Source organism: Epinephelus lanceolatus, chromosome 11 (genome assembly GCF_041903045.1).
Source record: "Epinephelus lanceolatus isolate andai-2023 chromosome 11, ASM4190304v1, whole genome shotgun sequence".
Classification (NCBI taxonomy): domain Eukaryota; kingdom Metazoa; phylum Chordata; class Actinopteri; order Perciformes; family Serranidae; genus Epinephelus; species Epinephelus lanceolatus.
In genome coordinates, this window is record NC_135744.1 from 25,580,070 (window position 1) to 25,604,705 (window position 24,636).

The 24,636-nt window shown below is 41.8% G+C and overlaps 1 protein-coding gene across 2 annotated transcripts in view; it reads left to right on the forward strand.

Annotated features, from left to right (window-relative positions):
* The window catches only part of lrch2 (leucine-rich repeats and calponin homology (CH) domain containing 2), a 43,386-nt gene that overhangs the window by 1,749 nt on the left and 17,001 nt on the right, over positions 1-24,636 (forward strand). Inside the window, exons 2-18 of one of the 2 annotated variants that reach the window (XM_033643179.2) lie at positions 9,168-9,312; positions 9,581-9,707; positions 9,806-9,911; positions 11,893-12,029; positions 12,988-13,118; positions 13,240-13,327; positions 14,339-14,435; positions 14,560-14,657; positions 14,793-14,860; positions 15,748-15,852; positions 16,285-16,353; positions 17,964-18,026; positions 19,815-19,863; positions 20,021-20,161; positions 20,438-20,488; positions 20,603-20,666; positions 24,171-24,283. In XM_033643179.2, coding sequence (XP_033499070.2) covers positions 9,168-9,312; positions 9,581-9,707; positions 9,806-9,911; positions 11,893-12,029; positions 12,988-13,118; positions 13,240-13,327; positions 14,339-14,435; positions 14,560-14,657; positions 14,793-14,860; positions 15,748-15,852; positions 16,285-16,353; positions 17,964-18,026; positions 19,815-19,863; positions 20,021-20,161; positions 20,438-20,488; positions 20,603-20,666; positions 24,171-24,283 — 1,652 coding nt within the window. The remainder of the gene's footprint in view (positions 1-9,167; positions 9,313-9,580; positions 9,708-9,805; positions 9,912-11,892; positions 12,030-12,987; positions 13,119-13,239; positions 13,328-14,338; positions 14,436-14,559; positions 14,658-14,792; positions 14,861-15,747; positions 15,853-16,284; positions 16,354-17,963; positions 18,027-19,814; positions 19,864-20,020; positions 20,162-20,437; positions 20,489-20,602; positions 20,667-24,170; positions 24,284-24,636) is intronic. The other variant, XM_033643187.2, reaches the window with a different exon arrangement.

Here is a 24,636-nt window from a genome sequence, read left to right on the forward strand (position 1 = left end):
TAGTCATATAGATGTACATAATGATGTCATTTTAAATGACGCGTGCCCAAACAGTGTGAAAATCTATACCCTTGAACAGCTGATTAGTAGACGGTGTATACAGGTACAGGAAGAAGACCCACCTGTTTTCAGATGGGATCCGAAAGTGGCAAGGGAGTCAATATTGCAAATGTCGTAGGGGAGAGTTCCAGAGACTGAAGGGTCTAGAACCCATGGTAGTCAAGAGGGCAGATGGTGATGCGAGTTGGATTGCAGAGGAGGATCTAGGAGTATGGTAGGTGTACCCGTCAATCAGCCCAAAAGCCATGGAATATAGAGGAGAGTATACCCACTTCATTCTCGGAAACCTATCCATCTACTTAGTAGTACACCCATCTCGTCAACTACCACTACACCACTGCCCTTATAGAGCTGAAGCCATAGATATTAGGCATAGGCTGACATTCAGCGAGGAGGTAGACACAACAGGAACTTATTGCATGGATTAGGGCTGGGCAATAAAGGTAAATGGTAAATGCCTTTCTAGTCTTCCAACCACTCAAAGCACTTTTACACTACCATTCATACACACATTCACACACTGGTGGCCAAGGCTACCATACATGGTGCCACCTGCTACTCAGTTACCATTTACACGCTCTCACACACAGATGGAGCAGCCACTGGGTGCAGTTTGGGGTTCAGTATCTTGCCCAAGGATACTCCAACATGTTGACTGCAAGAACCTTATGACTGGTGGACGACCCGCTCTAACCCTGAACCACAGCCGCCCCATTGTAATATGAGACTTGATATTGTCTGAGATTTTGGACATTGTAGTATCATAAAGGTTGTCTCCTCCTGGTCTCCTCCTTTACCCATTTAGTCGTTATATCCATATTACAGATGATTATTTGTAAAAAATTTTGTAAAAGCATAAAGTCAACCCTACAATTTCGGTGCAATATCAATATTAAGGTATTTGGTAAAAGATATTGTGTTGTTTGATTTTCTCCGAGTGCACGTTACTTAACACTGATAGTAATCAAAAGAGATACGAGTGTACATTCCTGTCACACCTCTGACTTCTTGCTTACACAGTGACTAATCCCGTCGCTGTGAATTTAGCAGCCTTATCACTTTTTTTTCCCACATCTTCATTTCCATGCCTTGAATGAAAGGTGTGCCAGGGGGAAGTCTCACTTTGAGATGTGCAAAGACAGATCAACACCTCACAGCAACATCCTTTGCATCATCACTCTGATCTCTGCCGCCGTGAAAAGAAACAGCTTTACGATGCTGCATGGAGCCTTTACATTTCACTGGATTGATCGCATCAGAGGCCTTTTAAATGCAATGAAAGGAAGCTCACTCAGATTTAGTGCGGCCATTTCTTCTGCTGTTAGTTCACACTTATTTTTTACTTTACCTGCAAGCTGACGAAATGGCTGATTCCTTTGAAAACTGTTGTGGCAGTACATGTCTTTGCATGTTACTTCCTCATGCAATAAAGCTTAATGTCCGTGCACTATTTAGATATGGATCCTTTATTGAAGCTATAGCATTTCATCCCACCATTAACTGGGTGTTATTGTAATTTCAGTCTATCCGATTGCTGGTTTTAGAAGTTAAATGGGGTTTTGATACAGAATGGGGTCTAACTAAGTGACCTCCATCTGACTAATGAGCAGCAGAAGGCCCCAGTGTGTGTAGACAGAGAAAGAGAGAGGCCTGCTCACACAAGGGTGTCTGTTTGCACTGCGCTCCTGGCAGTTTGTCTCCAGTCAGTTTGTTTTCCCATGGGAATGTGCATGAGCTCTGAGCTGCCGCCCTGACCTTGGAGAGGGGCCGGGGAGCAGTGCATCAACCTGGGCAGATGTTCAGGTTCGTATCCCAGCATGCCCCTGCCTGCCATTTCCCTGCCCTTTGAGGGTACAGACACACGCATTAGACAGTGCAACATGCAGTGTGCTTACATGTGTGTTTAAAGTATGTGTGGTAGCTTGGGGAATCCTAGGAAACAAATATACTTTAAAATCCACATTGTTAGAATATGGGTCGCACAGGAGATTTGAGTTTATATCTCCTTGTTTTGTGACTCCCGCTTCAAAATTAGAAACAGAATCTGTCATCACACTACATATCTATCGCCTTCTCGTGTCCTCTAGGAAGAGTTCAGTGTAATATTAAACAGCCAAATAAAGCTGGAACGGAAGGTCAAAGAAAAGATAAAGAAGTGTGATTTTTGTCGCCAACTGAGGGTGAATGCACAAAGATCGGGCAGCCAAGAACAAACCAAAAGCTGAAATATTCATAGCATACCATGTCCAGACTTTTATAGTGGACTGTTGAGAGCTGGTTGAAACAGGTGGCGGAGTGAATATCCCACATTTTATGTCACTATGTGTGACTTGAAGCAAACAGTAGGTCTGCTTCTTAGTTGTTAACATTCCTGAAAAGTTTGTGAAGGACGTTCTCCACAAGGACAAAAGTATCAAGCTTCTTGGATTTAATAATCAACCAGTGTAAATACTGTTAACTGTATTTAAGAGCACTGCGGGCTGACTCACTCAAAAGGCTTCCAGAGGCTTGGTCAGTAAAAACATAACACTGTTCTACTCATACTTCGTGCTCCATCTTATGTGAAATCACATATTCTGGGTGTCTTGTTAAAGCCTGTCTTGTCTATCCTCTTGTCACGGCTGCTGGGAGGCTGTTCAACAGATCTGGCCCCAAAAATTCGCTGGTAGTAATATGAGTGTAGCTTGAAAAATAATCCACATTCCCAACCGGTGCTTCTTCCCTCAGGGCTCCTTCTAGATATGCCTCTGCATGTCTAGACAAGAAAAATGCATACCTGTCAGCAGGAGCACAATGCCATGTCACATTAATGATGCTACTGTTTCATACTTGGACAATAAAAGTAAACTGAAAATGAAATAGTGCTCCTTATCATAATGCTTATTGTGTTGCAGCGTCTGTAATAAAACAAAGATTTAATCATACAGTATATACCTGATGGTATACGGACTGTTAACACTACAGACAGTTGAGGAAGCTCTCTTTGTAAGTGCTTACTTATTCCTGACAGTGTTGAGTTTACATATGGAAATATGATATATTTTTAGGAAATATCTGATACGCCCGCAGTACTTTCCATAAAGTTAGCTTCTGATGAAATTAAGAAGAGATCTGTAGATACTCTGGTCAGAAATCACTGGTATAAGAGCTGCATGGAAAACAAAAATTGACCTGAAAGAACCTTTTGATTAAATTAGACCGGCCAAATTATGCCATTAAATAGACTGTAAATAAAATAAGAAACTCTTGTGTGTCACGTAATGGCGACTGTGCTTATTTTAATGTAATCATATTTCAGAGCATGATTTGGTTAGATGAGACGTTAGCAGTGAAGTCGCCTACATGTGAATCAGCAGGTAGCTTTAGTGTCACCTTAAGTGTACGGCCATGACTTATGCTTCTTCAGTTACAATGCAGGCATATGGGTCGCAGTTTCGGTTTCATTTCATGCAGTCAGCAGTGGTAAGGGTAAAAAAGATACAAAGATTATTTAAAATGACCTCATATTGAGTTTTAAAATAAGGTTGCAGTCATCACAGGGTGGAGTAGGCAGTGTAAAAGGGTGGTCTTAAAAGTGCTCAGAGTCGGGGCTTGTCTATCATCTGGGAGGTTATTCCAGGTTTGTGCTGCATGATAAAACGCTGCTTCACCATGTTTTGTTCTGACTCTTGGGACGGTTAAAGAAAAAAAATATGGGAATCAAACACACTGTGCTATATACTTTATTTTCATGATCATTTGACAGTTGGAGAGGAGTTTGAACACCAAGACTAGGACCCTTAAAAGATGGAGTGTGTGTTAGTGTGATTGTCACCTCCTTGGATAAAAACAAGCATTAAGTGACCATTAATATTTTATATCTAAAGTGCTTGTAATAATGATTCTGTGTATGTTTATAGGGTATAAATGAATCTGTCTGCATATGCACAAGACAAGAATGTATGGGTGTTGTTAGTTTGGGGCTGCTGAGCAATAAATAGGACATATTTCGTGGGCATAGGCGTAGATTGGGGTGGGGGGGTGGGGGTTGCAGGGGACACAATAAAATCATGAAAGGACTTTTATTTTCTGCCTTAAATCAATATCAAAAAAGACACAATTTGGTGCGTAAAAATTCAACAGAATGCAGGAAAGCGTTGATGCACAAAATTACCCCCAACCTCCCCTAAAATCCATGCCCTTGCTGGAGGGGAGAAGTGTACATTGTATGACAGTAATGCATGGACCCGACATGCACTAAGTTAGTGTCTGACTGTGAGTACGTTAAAAGTGCCCCATAAAAGCCCCCACAGACACCCCACCCCCCCCCCCCCCCCCCCCCGCCAGACGCCGTGGTCACGTCTGCTACAGGGCGCAAATAATTAACCCCAATTAATCTTGTTTGTGTCGTGCTCCTGTCCTGTTTTTATTACACTGAACCTTGTAGTGAAGTTGCTGAGGTGCAAAAAAGAGATTTTAATTATTTTGGTGTGTTTCAGTTTCTGCATTTAATGCTGGTACTTCTTGTAGACTCTAAGTGACATGTTTGCGTGGTAAGATGATCACAGGTTGAATCATTTAATCGCAACCTGAAAACAAATATTTCCTGTCCAGAATCCCTCTGCAGCAGTAAAGAGTCTGTTATTTCCTCGGGCACTCAGCAGGATGTCTGTTAGTACAGAGTTTGCTGTGTCATGGGAAGACATAACCAGACATTATCTGTACTAGCACCATAAATGAATAGATTGCTGATCTGGCGTGAGGGTGCAGCACAGTGGAGCCTTGATGGAGGGGCTCGTCTGCCTGGCAGGCCTCGTCCTGCGGGAGCTCTGGGCGACCAGCAGGTGGATAAAAGGCCCACTGTGGGCTGCAGATGGTGCATGGCCCTGGGTTGGAGGAGGGAGAAGGGGATGGAGATGGACAGGCTCACAAAGACCGCCTCCACCCACCCCCATCACCCAGCGCCCATCGACCCACATGATTCCACCGCTAAAGAAGAATCCCCAGTTGTTTGGCTGGAGGGAGGGAGGGAGGGAGGGAGGGGAGTGGGGAAGGCGTCTACGTACAGCTGGGTTACAGCATCAAGGTTTGAGCCTCAGGGAGAGGCAGAATTTACTCTTAATGGAGAGCGAGTACACCCTGTGACCTCAGCTTTGGTCTTTCCTTGCGTGGTAATTTCTGTTTCCCTTAACCTCTCGACTTCTTTTCCCTTTGCGCTGCTGACTGTCTCATGGTCTGCCTCTCACTTCTGCTTACTAGCTGCTGTCAAGAGCTCAGACCACAGCTACAGAACGACGCCTGTCGGGTCTATTGTTGGTCGTTTAAGGCTTTTCAGAAATGAGAGTCTATCTAAAGATGCAGACGCAACTCACACACAGTTCTCATGACATCTTGTAACTTTGGGGAGTCTCGATTAAAGGTTGCAGTATCTGCAGTATGTTAAAATTCTTTTTGAATAATAGCTGCTGATATGATATTGCTAATCCACCCACAGTGAACAGAAAGTCAGTGAGTGTTTCCTTTCAGTAAAGCCCATATAGTGTAATTGTATAATAAAGGGTGGTGTCTGTATGTAATTGCGTGCATTAAGGGATGGAGCTGCAGTAGTATATGGCTGCAGCGCATCAGTGGGGTGAGACAGAATAATTGAAAGCTGTTTTTATCTGCGGCTGTGCAGCTCCATCACATAGGTCTCTAATTATCGTGTCACCCGGAGATAATTCAGAAGACAAGATCGTTCACACACATACACACACACATACATAGGCGCACACATACACCAATTTGCAGCTGCTGGATCAATATGTGTCTGAAGGTGAAGTCTTATCAATACGGTATCCTTACATGTATTGTTTTCATGGTTCCTCGTGTATCCTCGTGTTTCCTGGATGCAGTTTGTGTCAGGGTTTATTTAATAGGGGACACTAAAAGAGAGAGCATGCTCGTGTGTGTGCGTGCATGGAAATAACTTGGGCTGTGTGAGTGATTCAGCAACGTTGAGGGACAATGTGCCTTAACTCAGGCTTTGTGCGTGATCCAAAAGCATGCATAAGAATGTAGACCTCCAGAGGGAACGTGAGTCTGGTTGATGATATAATTTATGATTTAGTACATGATGTATGTATATGGGAAAGTGCTGAGTGACTGCTCTCCTCTGCTTTTATGTTCTCGGGCAAGAGAGCCAGTATCTAAATATTTCATCATAGGAGGCAGATGCAGATGGAAGGCTGTGCCCACATTCATTGACTGAAGCAGGGATTACATTCATATACTAGCTGCAGAATAGTAGCAGCTACTCTGGGCTGGTTTGAGGGACTGTGATTTTGCAGCAAACTGGGAAGCAGAGAGCAAGTGAGTTATAGTCAGGCCTGTGCTAACTGTGTCACACACACTTTTAATTACAGCTCGTCCTGTATTGATTCAGCACAGCACGAATCAGTTGTATCTTTCTCATGCAACTGAAGTGATCGGCATATAGAAAAATATAGTGTTATATATAGAATATCTCTGAATATACAGAAGGACACCACATATTACAACACACGCCTGATTAATATTTAATATCTCCTAGTATTCATAGAAAATATATGGTAATGCTTTTTGCCACACTGTCAGCATGGCTATAAGGGATGAATATGTCAGCTTGTGTGTCTGTCCGATTTTGGTCCAGACTGAAATATTTCAGCAACTTTTCCTCTAGTGCCAGCATAAGGATGACATTCGTGGTTTTAAAGTGAAATTTTTTGGAAAGGTTTTGAATGGATTGAAATTTAGTACAGATGTTAATATCCCTGACAGGATGATTTTTTTTTAAAAAAGGAATTTGTTAATTATTCAATTTAAAATCAGGTATAGTTTGGGTTTTTCCAAAACCAGTGCCAAAACGTTGCTTTTAAAACTGTACTAGTTTCTGAAAAGTGCCTGAACGGATACTTAAAAACAAACAAACAAACAAAAAAAGCACAAAATGAAGGTCAATGTCATTAATGCTTTAAAATCTGAGCAGATTGGCTCGGTTTCTTCTTCTTGGGAAGAAGGCAAAGAACAATGGAAGAAGAAATGGCCCAAAAATTGCAAGAAATTAGGAAAAAGAGAATATTAAAAATTAAAAATCAAAAGTTAGGAAAAAAAATATGAAAGCTAAAAACAAACAAGGAAATAACTTGGAAAAAGAGCTTTAAAACATAATAATTCTGTAGCATTATTTAAAATATAAAATAGTGATAATTATAAATACAGTTGCTCCCTAGCATTTTAAATATAATTTTCTAAATCTATTTTTTTCTTAGCAAGTTGCTCATTGCCTTTTTCCTCATGTTTTTGAAAGATATTGCACCAATTTGCTCAGGGTTCAAAGGTTAAAATACTGACGAAAGGCATCTGAAAGCAGCCTAAGAAAAGTGATGTTGCTCCAGGTTTCAAAGGGTTAAAGAACTTTTTTATTTCAAATAATTTGTATGTGAAATTAAACAATATATTATACAATAAATCCAAGACACATTTTACAAATTCACACAATAATAATATAAATAAAACCTAACCCAACTACAACTAGGGCCTGAGCTTAATAAAAGAACACTAAATAGCAGTTGCAGTACATATAACAGCAAAATAAATTTTGAGGTGGGATCAATAATGGTCACAGTAACTCAGGAGAGACTCGGCAGCTGGATGTTTCTCCATAGCTGGTCCACCTTAAGTGAGTCTGGTCAGGTTTTAGTGAGAGGCTAACTTTGACTGCAAACTTCAGGGCTAAACCTCCTCACTTAAATCAGCAGGTGGAGAGCAAGACACAGGAACTTGGCTTGTGTCTTGAACAGTGCCACTGAAAGAGGTGCTGGTGTCGAGGAGTTGTAGCATTTATTCACTGACAGACAGGCTAAACGGTGCACACACTGCACTGCTATGTTTAACTTCACACTCTCTGCTCTGGTCGCTTCAGCCTCACCATAGACGTATCTATGAGCCTCACTGTCACTTGCAGTACAGGGTGCCTTTTTGCCTGTCGACCATTTTCTAATTTACAATGGAAATGAACTGGGAAATTTTTTTGTACTTTGAATGTAAAGAAGGTGTCGGAGTGCATAAACAGCATCAAAACAGAGCTTGTTTTATTTAAGAAAAAGGTGTCAGAAAAGGGCCCCTGACCCCTTGACAGAGGCCTGAGCCAAGTCCTTTATACGCCCCTGTAGACCTGTGTGAGGCTGGTGCGACTGGATTTACCTCTTGGCAGAGCTGAGTAAGGTCAGCAAACATCAAAAGGTTGAAAACAGGCAGTTCATTTATTATATATAGCAGTAAAAATGGTAAGTGTTTGTTTATAAACTGGCTCAGGTAGAGCATGTTAAGTACCCCTGCAGTAACACGTTAGCATTGTCATGAGTATGTTACAATGCTAGCATTAGCATTTAGCTTAGAGCACCACTGCCTCAGAATTGTTAGCATATGAAAAGACTGGTCTCTTTCTGCAACATAGCACCACAACACTTGGTATATCACATTAGACTGCACATATGTTAAATCGATGTCGATATATCTGATGTATTCCATGTGTGTAAAAATACATATTTCAGTTAAGTGCAGTTTTATAGCTCAGGCGAGATATTATGCACCATTAAAAAGAAGCTCCTAATGATCAAGCCTAGAGAGATAAGTCCTATTAAAGAGCTTAATATTTTTCTTGATAAATTATTCAAAAGTTTCCAGTTGCATACAAAACCTACCATGCTTCTGTACAAATTTGTTTTGAATAACCAGTTGGTGGTTATCTTCTGCTACTTGCAACTGATCTGTCAACAAAAAGAAAACATCTGGAGTGAGTCCTGACACTTTTCGCTCATTCATACAAATCTAAAGCCATTACTGTGCCACTCCCAGTGAGATCGATATTGGAAATTCCAAGATATTACACTGCCAGTAGCACTCCACCCCTCAAGGCCCAGGACTCTGGTGTAATCTTAGACTAGTACTCAATGAGGAGGCCCGCTGCCCGCCACTTTGTCAAGTATTGATTGGTCTTTCAAGGCTCATGTTGGAAGCAAACATAATGGACGGTGCCAGGGCTTGACAAGATTAGAATATGTATGTCACATGTGTATCTCATCAGCTCCTGTTCCTTTGCCTTGCAGACTTGTCCAAGAATCGCCTCACAGAAATCCCCCCTGAAGTGTGTCTCTTCGCCCCCCTCGAGTCGCTAAACCTCTACCACAACTGCATCAAGTGCATCCCAGAAGCCATTATCAATCTGCAGATGCTGACTTATCTAGACATCAGGTGGGTCACTGCCAACACTTTACTTTCACTTTGCTTCCTGTGTCTCGTTATATACATTCAACAAAAGTGAATGTGTGTGTGTTTGGTTTTATATCTCTCAAGAAGTGCTTGTTCCCTTTTCAGTGCACAAACAGGACAAAAACACTTTCATGAAAGAGAAGCACTTCCTCTTTTGCTGAAACTCAATTCCCAGTGACCAGACACACACTGTTACATGCCTCTGTATACTGTTTTAAAGTAGGTCAATCTTTTATCTGTCTCCCTACAGCCGAAATCTCCTGTCAGTTTTGCCAAAATACTTGTTCAGCCTCCCCCTCAAAGTTCTGCTCGTGAGCAACAACAAGCTTGTGTCCATCCCTGAGGAGATCGGCAAGGCCAAAGAGTTGATGGAACTGGTGAGCAGTGTGTGTGTGTGTGTCTCAGTGCATATAGACTTGTGTACACTGTGCGACCCAGAGCGATCCCATTCCCTACACTTTGTCTCCCCTTGCAGGACGTGAGCTGTAATGAGATCCAGGTGCTGCCAGCTCAGGTGGGGAGGCTTCATGCCTTACGAGAACTCAACATCAGGAAGAACTGTCTTCACATGCTGCCTGAGGGTCAGTCCATCACACGTGATGCTATCCATGTTTCATTTCCCTGTGTTCTTTAGCAATATCCCACCATTTATTTAGGTTGACACTTTTGGCAAGAGCACCAGTCCTCTCACAGCCAAGACTGACACCTCTACTGCTTTTTTTGTGTTGGCTGTCATGTTACAGTCTGTGCAGCCAAAATGCCCTTGATGAGTGATAAATAGTCATACAACAGAGGTGAAGAATTCCCGGAGTCTAGACATGTTTTAACAATCCTTAAATGTAATGCAACAAATCATGCAGCCTCTGATATTAATAACAATAGTAATGATCTTATTTATAAAGCACTTTTCAAAACAGTTACAATATTTAAAACAGACAAGACATGAAAACTACTTTCAAAAGAACTGATAAAAACATTTAAGTGTATAAAAACTGAGAAAATAAAGGACAGTTTAAATCAAGTTAAAACTCAAGTAAAATTAGGAAAGGCTCTCCGATAAAAGTATGTTGTAAGAAGGGACTTAAAAGAGATCATTGACTCGGTCGACCTGATTTCCAAGGGCAGATTGCCCTGACAGCAAATGCTCTGTCCCCTTTAGTTTTAAGACCTCTGCCTGAGGACCTCAAAGTACATCCTTGCGTGTACGGCACTAAGAGGTCAGAGATATAGCCGGGAGAGAGACCATGAAGAGCCTTAAAAGTAATCAGTAAAATCTTAAAATCTGTTCTAAAACATACTGGGAGCTGATGTGATCACGTCTCTGGCAGCTGAATTCTGAACAGTCTGGAGTCGATAAATAGATTTTTGATTCAGGCAAGAAAAGAGGCTGTTGCAGTGATCCAGGCGTGAAGAGATGACAAGCTTTGTGAAATGCTGCGTAAAATTTAAATTACTGTCAAACCAGACTCCAAGATTTCTTGCAACAGGTTTGATATTATCCAATAGGGGACCAGCCAAAGGCAGAGGTTGTGGAGTAACGTGCTGTTTATATCATAAATAATAGTTTATATTGTATATTTTTTTTATTTATAAGTTAGAAGGTGAAAGTGATAAGGGTTGCAATAATTAAGAGCAACTTTGGTGGTTAAGTGTGTTTAGGTCATATGAATTCACCCAGGCTGGACTGTTATGAAGCAGACATAAAGGCAGTTGTGGATACCTTTCCATAGTCTGTATGCATCTGAATTAGAGTGAATTAAATGAAAAAAAATATAACACCATCACACCCTTGAAAGGACAGTTCACCCCCAAATCAAGAATATCGATTCTTCCTCTTACCCGTAGTGCTATATGGCTAGATGGCACTCTTTGCAGAAATCATGACCCGGTCACTCTAGATAACCCACAGACCTTGTTGTGAGCAGTTTCATGTAGGAGCTTACTGAACTACACCCGTCAACTGTATCACCACACAGAAGGAAGCGTGCATCTACTGCTAGCTCAGCTGAGGAGGACACCATTAACGTTTACATCTCATGCTGTCAAAAGCATGAGCCTCTCATCCATGAGTAAATGCGCCTTACCTTTGCGCAGTGATGCTGTTGGTGGGTGGGGTTTGGTAAATTTGGAAAATAGTTCCTACATGAAACTGCTGACAACTATTTCTACGGATTATCTGGAGCAACTACCATGACGTTGCTGTTGAGTTTGTCAAATGTATTTTTTTAGCGCTTTGAGCACCACAAGCTGCCACCAGTTTAGAAGATGTGGGTGTTAACAAGGTAAGGAGGGTGCAATGTGAAGTTGCTATAAGTTACATTATCTAGTGATTTTTGGAGTTTGACTCATACTAGGGACAAAAATCTAAAGTGTTGATTAATTTAACAGTGAATACTAAATCAACAGGGCACTCCTTTATGATGTAGAAGAGATGAGACCATTGTGGACTTAGTTTTTAGGGTGTTGCCGTACTCTGATTAGGTCTAACCGGCTAGCATAACAAAGCATCCAACTCGCGTGCATCACATTCAACATACGCTGTTCTCTGGTCTGTACTTGCAGAGTTGGCTGACCTGCCTCTAATCCGACTTGACTTCTCCTGCAATAAGATCACAGAGATTCCTCCAGCTTACAGGAAACTCAGGCAGTTGCAGCACATCATCCTAGATAACAATCCTATGCAGTCTCCACCAGCACAGGTGGGTGCATTCATGTCATGATTCTGTTTGTTCACATCATACAGGTGTTGAGTGTATACATGACATGCAGCATGAATGTTTTTAAGGGTTTTCTGAGTTGACAGGTTGACATGTCGCGCTCATTCTAATGAAACTGGTACAGTTGCACCATCTAGTGGATGAATCAACAAAGTTCTCTCTCTTGTGGCTACAACACCTCTGACTCTAGAGCAGTGGTTCCCAACTGGTTCAGCCACAGGGTCCAGATTTCTCCTTAGTCATTAGTTCAAGGTCCACAAAGTTTGATATTTTTAGCGTCATACTTGTGTTTGGCCATGTCATCTAGTTAGTTTGCTATCTCTTTCAAGTAGCTGTCTGTTAGTCACCCAGTCTACAGCAGGAAATTCCCCGAAATTCACTGTACTTCAAAATAAAGTGTGTCTTATACAAACTTCATTTGCGGCCCTTTCAGAATGGACCCACGATCCACCAGTTGGGAACCACTACTCTAGAGACACCTTCCTATCTTGTCATTTCTCAGCTTGTCCACCTGTGATTACTTTCCTCGCCTCCTCTCCTCGTGTCTTAAGCCCTCCTAACTGAGACGTGAGCAGAGGAGGCAAGAAAGAGACACAAGGCACTTAACAAAATGAGACATCCATTCTTTGGAGCTGCCATTTTTAAATGACGTCAATTAAACATGACATGTGGCACAGCTGCGCCATCAGCTGTGTGTGACACCTCTTTTATACATCTCGGGTCCAGAAAGGACTTCTACAAAGGATACACCTGTGCCTCCTCACTTACTGCTCTTCCAGCAAGCCTCCTCTCTCCTCAAGATGCATTTTGGGAATTGAGACATCCTTCAACGTGGTGTGCTAAGATCTAAGATTTGTGGGTCGCTGGGAGGAGGGAGGAAACGAGGAGGCAAAAAATAGAGGAATAACAAGATCCCCTGGTGTGCTTTTTTATGTTTCAGATTTGTCTCAAGGGCAAAGTGCACATATTCAAGTACCTGAACATCCAGGCATGCAGGATGGACAAGAAGCCGGACACCCTGGACCTCCCCTCCCTCGGCAAGCGTTGCCTTCCACAGCCACTTACAGATAGGTACTGACACATTTATTGTCACTGTTATATCTTCCTTTAACATATTATTTGCATGTACAGTAGTTACCTGTTTCAAAATACAGCCCTAATGAGCAGTTTGGGTTTCTTTGCACATTTCCAGCATGGAAGATTTTTATCCCAGTAAGAACCACGGGCCTGACTCTGGAATCGGTAGTGACAATGGTGACAAGAGGCTGTCTACAACTGAGGTCAGAGTTCAAACACTTGAGCTCAGCTGATTGCCAGTGCATGATGAACATGTTATCATGTTGTACTACTTAAATTGAACATTTCAAGATCCAAAAATGTAAAAGCACCCTGTGGAATTTTGCTTCTGATTCACTGCTGCTAGCCAGATGGTTGCATATAAATCTAACAAACGGAAAAACTCTTGCTGAGGCATTAGCACTCACAAGCAGACCCTCCAGACGAAGCAGCAGAGGATAAAACAGTCCTTACTAGGCAGTAGAAAAGTTGACGGGTACAACAAACAAATCGTGAGAGGCCAAAGCAGTAGGCAGTGGTAAAAAACTGGCAGAGGATCATAACAAAAATGGTGGGCAGAGCAGACAAGAGTCAGATAGTGATGGCAACTTGGCAGCAGAATATCTGGCAAGAACTAAAAGCTTTGGACCAGGTAGACTGGCTAATGGGAGGCAGGTGTGCAGCTCGGGTGGGTAGGTGATCAGGGGTGACTGGCTGAGGTGGGAAGTTCTCCGAGGGTGACTGGTAGACAGATGGAGAACGGCTGAGTCATGACAGGAAAGGCTGTTGTGGGAAGTCACCAACTTTGAAACACGTGTAGGAGTCCACCTTTGCCCCCGACACTAGGAACCACCCTGCTGCTCCTGCTGCTGAGTCAAAGTGTTGCATTAGAAGCCAACATATGTCATAGACTTGGAATTTAACAGTCACTGGAAAAGTTATGGAATTAGTGAAAGTCGTTGAAAGTTTTGGAAAAGTAATCTTCAGCGGATGAGCTTCCACCTAAGGTCACATAGCATCAAATGTATTTTCTGTAGCTGTCGACGTGTTGTAGCTCAAATTTGCGATGTGTGTGAAAATGTGTGTGAACCCTGATCGTCAATCTTGTGAAAGCAGAATAACATTAGAGACTTCATCCAGTCACATTCGTTAAAAAGGAATACTAAAATACTGCACTAGAAATGAGAAGTACTTGTACACAAATAATCCTCTCTCCTTTGCTTCTTCTCCTGCAGCCTTCAGACGATGACACTGTCAGCCTGCACTCTCAGGTTTCAGAGACAGCCCGTGCTGATGCCCTGTCGCTCCTCTCCAAAATGGATTCTTGCAAAGGTTACCGAAAATAAGTATCACATATTCCCTTTGAAAGCAATAACAGAGACACGGGGTGGTTGAATGAAGTGCCTAAAATGTGACAGTGTATTTGATGAACGCGGATGCTTCCTCCCTCTATCAGATCAGGATCTCTATGACTTTATAGACCCCAACCCGGACGAGGATCCTGCTCTGTCAGAGTGTGACGGGCAGCAGAGCAGTCATGTGTCTTGTATAAAGGTACGTGTATGTATCTGTTTATCAAAACGGATCATTTCAAACGTAAAGGAAATCAGAACGAGTTCCCCAGGAGATAAAATCAGTCACAGGCTGCTGGTTCCTGACATTATGTTTTTGTGTTTGTGTGTGTTTCAGGAACTGGAGAAAGTTCTTAACATGTCTCACCAAAGCAAAGATAAAGATGGCTGGAAAGAGGAGTCAGGGTGAGGTCATAATTCACCACATCTTTGGACACTGATGCTTGAGCAAACATGTTTTGTCTTATTCATTTCACAATGCATGGAGCTCATGATTGCAATAACTGCACAAGGAGTTCAATGGAAGAGAGGAGTTTCCTGATGGCAGCTTTTTCAATAATGAGTCACGAGTTGACAGGCTGTCATAAGGCTGAATAATTAAAAACATAGAGCATGCACAGAGGCCTTCTGCAGTTCTTGAATGATGTCTCTGTGAAAACATTGCAGCACTAAAAAGCAAAAAAAAGGTGCTTGTAGATATGTGAGCAAAGGTTTTCTACAAATCAGGAGACGCAGGCTGAAAACACATAATCCTGAAGCACTGATCAGTAGTTAGAGTAGCTGAGTGCTCGATCCATCAGCTAGGTGGCGCACCCCTGATGCAAGCAGTTAGCTCCTTTGATCAGCAGCTGCAAATATACAACGCGTGCCTCAGCTTGAATACTACTCCGCTGTGACACTGACGAATCGGTTTGATGGACAGGTGTTGACCTTGTATGTAAACACTACAAAATCCGCCAGCAGCTTTTATGAATACTCTTTTTGTGGGTTGTGCCAGTTTAAAACATCTGCAAATATTTTGGGAGGTTTACAATGCAAAAAGTTAGACAGCAATGTGCGGACGTGATTTATTTCACCTCAACAAGAAACAAATATCACATGGTCAAAAAGTTAAGTTTATATTACAGAATTTACCCAACACACGTGGCCCTGTCAGCGAGGCTTTAGTGTTTTGACAGCTGTATCGAGGCTTTCTGAGTGATTATGTTGCTGCCAAATGTTTAAACGGGGGAGTCAAATAGGGTTGTGGGGTTTTGTGACAATAGTAACTCTGATTCTGAACTTTTCCCCAGCTCTGACAAGGAGCAGCTGGTCGAGGAAGAGGACGATGAGCTGAAAGAAGTGCTGGATCTGAGGAAGATTGCTGTCCAGCTTCTGCAGCAGGAGCAGCAGAATAGGTGTGTGGCTCTCGCTTTTCTTGTAGTGACGTCACAGAAAGCCATCCCACTCTAACCGAATCACTCTGCGCTGCCATTAGTTTTGATCTCCGTTCTGCTGCACTGCAAAAACGCACCTCTTTCTTCTGTTACTTCCTCCTCACTCCTCTCAGGAGAGATTGTTGTTTAATCGTACAACCCGTGAAATCCTCTCTTATCTTATCCTCTCATCACATCTGTGCTCCTGTTCCTCAATAACCAAACAGATGTTCTGTCTGACATCCCCAAATATGGCTCCATCATCACCATTTTACCACCCTAACCCCCCCAAATCAAACTGTCATCAGCGTTACTTCACTCACTCTCTGTGCACTCTTTTCCCTTCCTGACTATCTATTGTTCCCTGCTTTCTCCCTCAACTCAACCGCTGCACATTTGATGTACGGCTTCTAGACGACGGTCCTTAATTTGCAGAGCAGAGAGTCTTATTCACCGACGGAGAGTGACTGGCCGAGCACACAGGTAGGTGAACTTTCTTTAACAGCATTTACAGGTCAAGGCTAAAAACTAGAGGAGGCCAAGTCTTTGGAGTCATGACCCCACAGCTGATCTGTTTCTTCTCTCAACTCTCTTAAAATTCTACTTTTATTTATTATTCATGTGGTCATTTCTCTTGTTTTTATGTCTTTGCAAAGCACTTTGTAACTGGTTTTCATAGATGGCATACAGATAAAGTTACTGTTTGTCACACAGTTGATAACCAGTGGTCGTTTCAATCACACTGACACAGTATGAGGAATTTCAGCTGTTTCTATGCTTGAATTCATGAAAATATTCTTGTCATAGAAATGGATTTAGCTCTCTTTACCTGTGAGGCTAGTTTATGCAAACTTCGAACTTAAATCAGTGCTGTTGTTAAAATGAAGACTCATCGATAGGCTGTTTAAAACTTGACAAAATAAACTTTTTAAATGGGTCTAAGTGTATTTTACCTGTTGGAATGTTTGTTAATGCACTTGCTGACAAGGAAACTATAAAGAAGGAGCATTCATCATGACAGTGATCATGTTCGAGGAGCCAGACTGTCTGTCTGACTGTGTCAGGTCAGTCGGAGTCAACGGGGCGGTGCGGTAAATCTCAATATATCTTTGTTGTTTCAAGTTTGACTGAAAAATCCTTCCACCAGATTAAAAAAACACTATCAAACACAATGGTGGACTCACAAATGCAGACTGAGATGAATTCCAAAGTTCAGGGTTTTTAATACAGTCAGGGTTAGTACACAATAGGCAGTCAGCACAGGTAGAGGTAACCAAACCAACAGGCAAAAACTCATTGGTTTTAATACGAAAAAGGTCAATCTCATGAGGAATATACATTAAGGAGAACACAGAAAGCTCTCACGAAGGACAACACAATCTAGCAGAGAACAAAGGGAAGACACAGACTTATATACCCTCTGACAGGGGAGGTAATGAGACACAGGTGGAAGCAATCAGACAATCAGGGCGGCGGGAAACTTGACAGGACATCGGGAGGCAAATAACAGACTTTCAAAATAAAACAGGAAGCAGAACATCACATTCAAACCCTGACACTGACAGATTTTTTTTAATCAAAGTGTGTGCATTTCTTCTTTTTTATTGGTCTCCAGACAGATCATGTCTCTGTCCAACAGAGGCTGCGATGCAGCTGACGGATGTAATGTGTGGGGGTTTTTTTCATTTGAAGGTGAAACAACAAAGATTTTATGGGTTCTAGTGTGATTTGCAGTGCTCGCCCCGGTGACATCAAAGTCTGGGTCCTCCTTACTGACATATGACCTTTCCTTCTATTTTACTTTCCCTGGTAGCTGACAGGAAGTTGCAGGGACCAAAGCTGTCGCCCTAGCAACATATGAGCAATGAAACAACCCTTAAACAGACGCTCTTACTTACTGTCCCATCTGTTGTGCAGACAATTCCCCATTGTTTCTCAACTGGCAACATTTCCATTGAATTTGACTCAGCCCAATTGTTGCATAGTTTTGTATTTGTAAACATAGCATCCTAAGTGACGCATGGCAATCCATGCCTATCATGTAACATGAGTCATCACCATTGTCACAGTTGCACCTGTCTCTTTTTTTGCAGATTCTTGAGTCACTCTGGAAGCTCCGGCAGCAAGCCGAGGCCACCGCCTCAGACGGCTCGCAGGTATGCACTGTACCACATGTTCAGTCCTGCTGAGGACAAGCACACATTTACAACAGGGCCCTTGCAGAGGGCGTGTGGTAAAGATGACCAGGGGTCTCACAGCGCTCCATAGCCTAAAATTTTCTAGTAAGGAGGGATTATTTTTTAAATTATCAGAGCTATTCTTTGCAAGGAAGGGACAGAAACTTTTACCCCAGTGAGGAAGTATCATTGACCTTTTTGCTTGGTATGACACATTGTTTTAACAGATGTAAGTGGTTGTCTTGTCATGACTTTGTGAGCCTGCAAGGTGTGGGTATCCAGTGGAAATGAACTGTGATTGTGAAAGAGTTGTAATAGTGTGATCCCTCTGCTGATGGATGGTTGAGACAGTTGAGACTGTTGCATTTTCCCAATTGCGAATATCTTAGTGTGATCACGTCTGGTATTATAGTGTTACTGCATGAGAACATTGATGAGAACATTAATCCCTGCATGATCTGATCTGTAGCGTTCCACTGACTCACTGTCATCCAGTGTTTGGAGAATATTTCTTCTACCTCTTTGTCTTTCCACCATTTTCTAGTCTGTTTAAGAAACTCTTGAGCTTTTTAAAATACCTGAGGGGTTAAGATGCTCTGTGAATAACGTTTACTTTTATTTTGATAATTTTCTCAGAATTTTGTCACAGGGAACAACTCTTAGGAAAAGGAAGTTTTGTGAATACAGCCTCAGAAGCAATATATCTGCTTTGATTGTCACATGATGTCATTTACCTGTGCTGTTTGATCAGAAACTTGTGCCTCTGGAGGAATAGTATATTTTTCTGACTGGTTTTATGAAAAAGAGAGAAAAACAAAGTAAAACATCAACTTCGGAGGCAAATATTTAACTTTTTTCCAATAAATGATCTTTCCTGTAGTCTATAAATACCTGAAAAATACAGTAATAATGACCATCACAATTTCAAGGAGCTGAAGTTTTCACCTATCCAATAGTCCAAAACTCAAAGCTCTAACATTCAGAATTGTATAAAGCAGAGATAACAACAGATACTCACATTATAATTGATAAAACCAGCAGTGTCTGTCATTTTGCTTCATAAATGAAGATATTGTTGCTGTGATAAAGTTAAAATTGACTGTAGGGTGGGTTTTGAGATGGTATTTGAAGAATGTTTTGCTGTCAGACTTTCCAATGTGTGGAGGTGGGGAGTTTCAGAGCCTCGGGGCAGTACAGCTGAAAGCCCTGGCACCCGTGGTGTTTAGGCGTGAGGTGGGAATGGTCAGGAGACCACCAGAGGAAGAGTGAAGGGAGTAGGGGGGGGTGTACTCCTGGAAAAGGTCAGAGAGGTAGGTGGGGGCTAGGTTGTGCAGGACTTTGAAGGTGAACAGACGGTTTTTGTAGACAATCTGGTACTCAACAGGGAGCCAGTGTAATTTGATGAGGACAGGGGTGATGTGTTTGGATGATTTGGTGTGGATAATGATCCAGGCAGCAACTTATGCCTTTAACCTTGCAATCCACTTGATCAGCCACTGGCTTTACTGGTCTTTACCTTCCAATGCCAGGGCTTGCAACCAGCGTGGACGCTAATATTCAGATATTACCCAGATAATATCCTGCATGGTCAGGTTAATCGCAGGGCAGCTCTGTAGTGTTTAATTTCTGGTTCTAATCAGACTTGAGGACATTGAGCCTCATGCAAGAATCACTTGGAAACAAATCTCAAAAATGTTTACAAGAGAGAGATGCTTAGGTCCATAGTTTCTTTAAAGTCATCTGATGCTACTCGTGTCTTTATTCTAGTGCTTCTCTGGATGAAGGAAGTAGTGGAGCATCGGTGCTGAGTGGACAGGTACAAACTCCTTTTCTTCAAAGCAAACATACCATGAGTCAAAATGTCCCGAGTCTATCAGTTTCTTTGTTTATGCTCGCGTCTCCCATTCCTCATATGATGTTTTCTCTCTGGACGGATGAAGAGGATGATTTTTTTTTTATGTGCTTGCTTACAGCCTTCTTTCTCCTGCTCCTTTGATGGCAGCCTGAAGACAGATCAGTCAGACTCAGAGCCAAAGTGGCCCGAAGTCCCACCAGTCCTCAATCAGAATGAAGATCGCAGGCGGAACAAGTACCTGAGAAAAGATTATCTGAAGGTATGAGCGTGCGCACGGCTCCCCATAGCCGCAGCAGTCTAATTTATGGTTACTTTGATTAAAAATAACACAGTGAAAGAATGTAGGATGATCGTAAGTCATTCTTTTATAATGAGTACATCAGCACGATGTCTACGAAACAGACAGTCAACAACACAAGTCTCCTCAAGTTTGCATCCATAGTCAGACACCCATTCAACCAGACAACACAAATAGAGGTTAGCAAAGTAATTAGCGTCAAATCGTAAAAAGAACATGTCTTTCCTTTCCTGACAGTATAAGTGTCAGAGTGCTCGGAAAAGCTCCAGTGGGAACGATGACTGTGAGGTGAGTTTAAGAAACTTCCTGTGTGAATAAACATCTAAACATCATAGTATTTCAGAACATCTTTCAGTGCTAAGACAATGCCTCATTCTGGTTTCATGAATGTTGTGTCTACAGGAGGGCTTGCGCAATGCCGATTTCAGCACCACTCTCACAGTGTTTGGACTCAAGCCCAGATCAGGTAATGTGGTTGTTGAATGACACTGTCAACTGTTTGGCTCCATATTTTTCCTTTTCACTGCAGTAGTAATCACGGAGCTGAAGTTTAAAAATAGTCCCCTACTGGGTTATTGTCTTTTAAATATGCAGTGGGAATGTAGGATATCACCTCTCCATGTGCGTGAGGAAGTTCACGTCCAGCGTGACATCAAGTCCAAGCCCTATGTCCTCTTCTGAAGAGATTTCTGATGATTATAAAGACATGGATACAAGCAAGGATGTAAACCCTTAAGACTTGATAAATCCAGACACTTGAAGCTGGAGTGCGGGACTTTAACATATTAATGACTGTCTGCTACATGCAAGCCCCTGCGAAACAAGGTTACACAATGCTGATTAAGCCTATCACTGTCAGGGAAAGCATCTTCTGTTCTGTAGTATACTGGAGTTGTGGTGTCTGTGGCGACTTTCCCATGCTGGCACACAGGAAATATCTCATTTCACATGAACCAGCCAGAGCTAAAGGGGGCAGGAGGGAGGAGGAAAACACAACAATGGAGCAGAAGCTGGGAGTATGGCGAAAACTGTTGCGGAAAATGTGTGTTAGATGGTTCAAATAAAAAACTTTGTATTCAGAGGATAGACTAAAGTCAAAAAAGACTTGAAGGGAGTGCTCCTATGGGCTCCTACGGGAAGATGTGGCGAGCTCACCTGTATGCATACGTCATAAGCATGGGTCGACAGTGTTTGTGTTATTACTCTCACTGCCAGAGGGGGGAGACAAAAGCTCCATGCTCAAGCTTTAAGGTTTTTTTTTGTTTGTTTTGTTTTTTTTCCCCCAAATTTTATTTAACAGGGACCATGTGTTATAAACATTAATCTCGAATCACAAGAAGAGATGCATAACACCAGATTTAGCTGACAGCTAGTTTCCATCTGCGGTCCCCACGTAAGATAACAAATAACAAAAAACAACAACAAATAAACAAAATAAGTTAACAGACAGTCAATGTTAATTGCTGTCCCCTCACAGTACAACATCAGCACGGCCACACATAGTCACAACCAACACATTTACTGTAACAGCAACTTGCCAGATCTTGATTGCCCCGGGGTGAGCTGAATGAATTTTTTAAGTGGGCGAGGTGCAGTGCCATCGACAATTTTAAAAACCAGCCTTAGATCGGAATACATCACGAAGTTCTCAAAGTTCATCATGTTATGTTTAGCGAGTATGTTACAGTGATGATACATTAGCGTTTTCTTATCAAATGTTTTCAGCGCTTGCTTGTAGAGTGATACAAGTGGCATAAGAGTTGTACAATTTGTTTGGGACCAGCAAGTTATACAACATGAGAAGTAGGACAAAATCATAGCATGCAAAAAAGGTCTTAGCTGCCTCGTCTGTGAGAGAGTTTCTTATACATCTAAAAGTAACTAAGTAAAAGTGTAAAATTAGTAAAAAGCAAAACATATTTATGTAAAATCTACCTCATTCATTTGCTGTCATTGAGTCTCTTTTACTAAGGATACCTTCAAATCAATGGGATGAACTGAATGAGTCTTTGTTAGGTCCAGTTAGCCTCCACTAATCTAAAAAAATCAAAATGAAGCTTGCATAAACACAGAGGCAGTGATCCATTTTAACCCAAGGCTCATAGCTGAAGCCAAGTTTTTTTTCTTTAGGTGGAGTCCCGGCACCCCTTCTCTGGAAGTGGGGAAGGTTTCTGAGGAACTGTTGATCTGTTCTTTATCAGTGTATTAGCAGTCAAGGACAAGGTGCAACAGGATTCATGTCTCTTCCTGACATGCTTTATTTGGGTGCATGAGTAAATCTTGTTTCAGTGCCCAAAAAAGTCATGGAAATGTGTTTTTATTGTTGCTGATTATAGCTATCTGTAGAAACAACAGTATTCAGATACTTGACTAAAGTAAAAGTATCAATAAAACACTGTAAAAACACTCCATTGCACTTACAAGTCCTGCATTGAAAATGTTATTTAATAAAAAGTATGTGAGCATAATCACAGTACTCAATTACTCGTGCACTCATTTGCAGCTTGTTGAGCTGCAGCTAATTCTTTAAGTTTGATACAAGGCTGCAACTAATGACAGTCTTCGCCATGGATCCATCTGCTGATTATTTTCTCGATTAATCAATTTGTTATTTGTTTTGTTAAACTTAAAAAAATAGAGAGTAACTCCATGACAATCAACAAGAACCAAAGTGACATCTTCATGTTGCTTGTTTTGTCCAATTTGTCCAGTGCCATGTGCCATTGCCATGAGGGGGTTTACTTGGTCTGCAACGGTGTTTGAGTGGGTGGAGCACATCCACATGAATGCCAGCATCCAAGGTTTCCCAGCAGAACAGTGCACTGTAACAAAATGATCAATGTTATTCACTTAACCCACCAGTGGGTTTTAATGTTTTGGCTGATCAGTGTATATGTAATGTGTATTTTCATTGCAGGTTTGGTCTTAAAATTCATAAAAGGTGGTATTAAAAAGGTCTTAAAAAGTCTTAAATTTAACTTACCTGTAGACACCCTGGATTAAATAAGTCTGCAAATCCCCACATTTAAGAGGCTGAAACTGTGAAATGTTTGGCATTTTCTCTTAACGTGATTAATCTGTTTTGTTGCAGAATTGCTTTAAAGGTTCTGTATGTAATATTCAGAGCAGTAATACAGCAGCAAACCACTATTTGTTATGTAAAAACAGAGAGGAGTCATGACGTCATGACCACAGAATGACATCAGGCTCCCTCTGTGTGGTTTGTTGCAGTGGACTGTCCAGCCATGTGTGCACATTAGTGCAAGTGTGTATACCAGTAGTTCATTGCTGCCACTTTGCACTGCACTTATACTCTGGTTATAGCTTATATTAGGATGGTGTCGCCACAGATGCGTAGTGCCCATCCTCTGTTTCCTCCCTGGTTAACACTGTTAGCTGTTTATGGAGTTAGCACCATTAGCTGTTAGCCACCGGCGCAGCCACCTCCATGATTGGAGTGCTTTCTGAATTTCACATTGAGCCTCTGTAATTGGCTAATTGTTCCATCTCCATTGTTATATAAAATGTTTGTATCATGTATTATTAGAAGCTAAGGTTTTAGAACTTAAGTGAGCAAATGAGGAACAAGGATTTGTGTAGGATGCAAAACTTTTTACAAGAAGATTTGTAGGAAACACTCGCCCATATTCTACAAAATAAAGATAAAGTATTCGGAAGTATTCGTCACATCTCAACCATTTTTTTATAGGAGGTAAAAACAAGATGCAATCATATTTCTTGGTGACATCACCCTTTTTTCAGATAAGAAAGATAATATCAAGGTATCTTGGACATTATCAAAGGGCGTTGGTTTTTGGCTTTACAAGAGATTTTCTTTTCGGCAGACTTTCCAGGAATGAAAGGTGCCTATCTGTTATGACCTGAAGTAGCTTTGCCAGGAATGTCAACAGTAGCTGTTTCTAGGATTCTGGGTTATCTGGAACTGAGCACACTTCATTTATTTTTTCAGCTTTCACCAGAGGAAGCCGCCAGGAGTACAGCTCAACAGACCCCAGTTTCACCATGAGGAGGAAGATGGAGCACTTGAGAGAGGAAATGGAGCAGATTGGACTGTTACGGCAGGTCAGAAGCTTCTGGGCTTGTTTATGCTTTTGCATTTTGCACAAAGTGCTGAGTCATTCGCAGGCCGAAGCCTGCCAGATCCTGTTTTTGTTCCAGTGTTTATACTTTTAAGTGAATAAGTGGTATCTAAAACCAGAGGAGTGTGTGTGTGTCCATTTGGTGTCTGACAAGTTGAGGCCCTCTGCACTGTGTATCAGCCCTATGACTGACTTAGTTTGCCTATGCAGTACAGTATATTTTGTGTTAAGTTAAACTTGACCATGACACCTCATCACCATGCTGCTGCTGCCAGTTTCTCCTTAATTAGAGAGCTGCCCTTTTTGGAACTACCAACCCTACTGTCACGGTTTTTG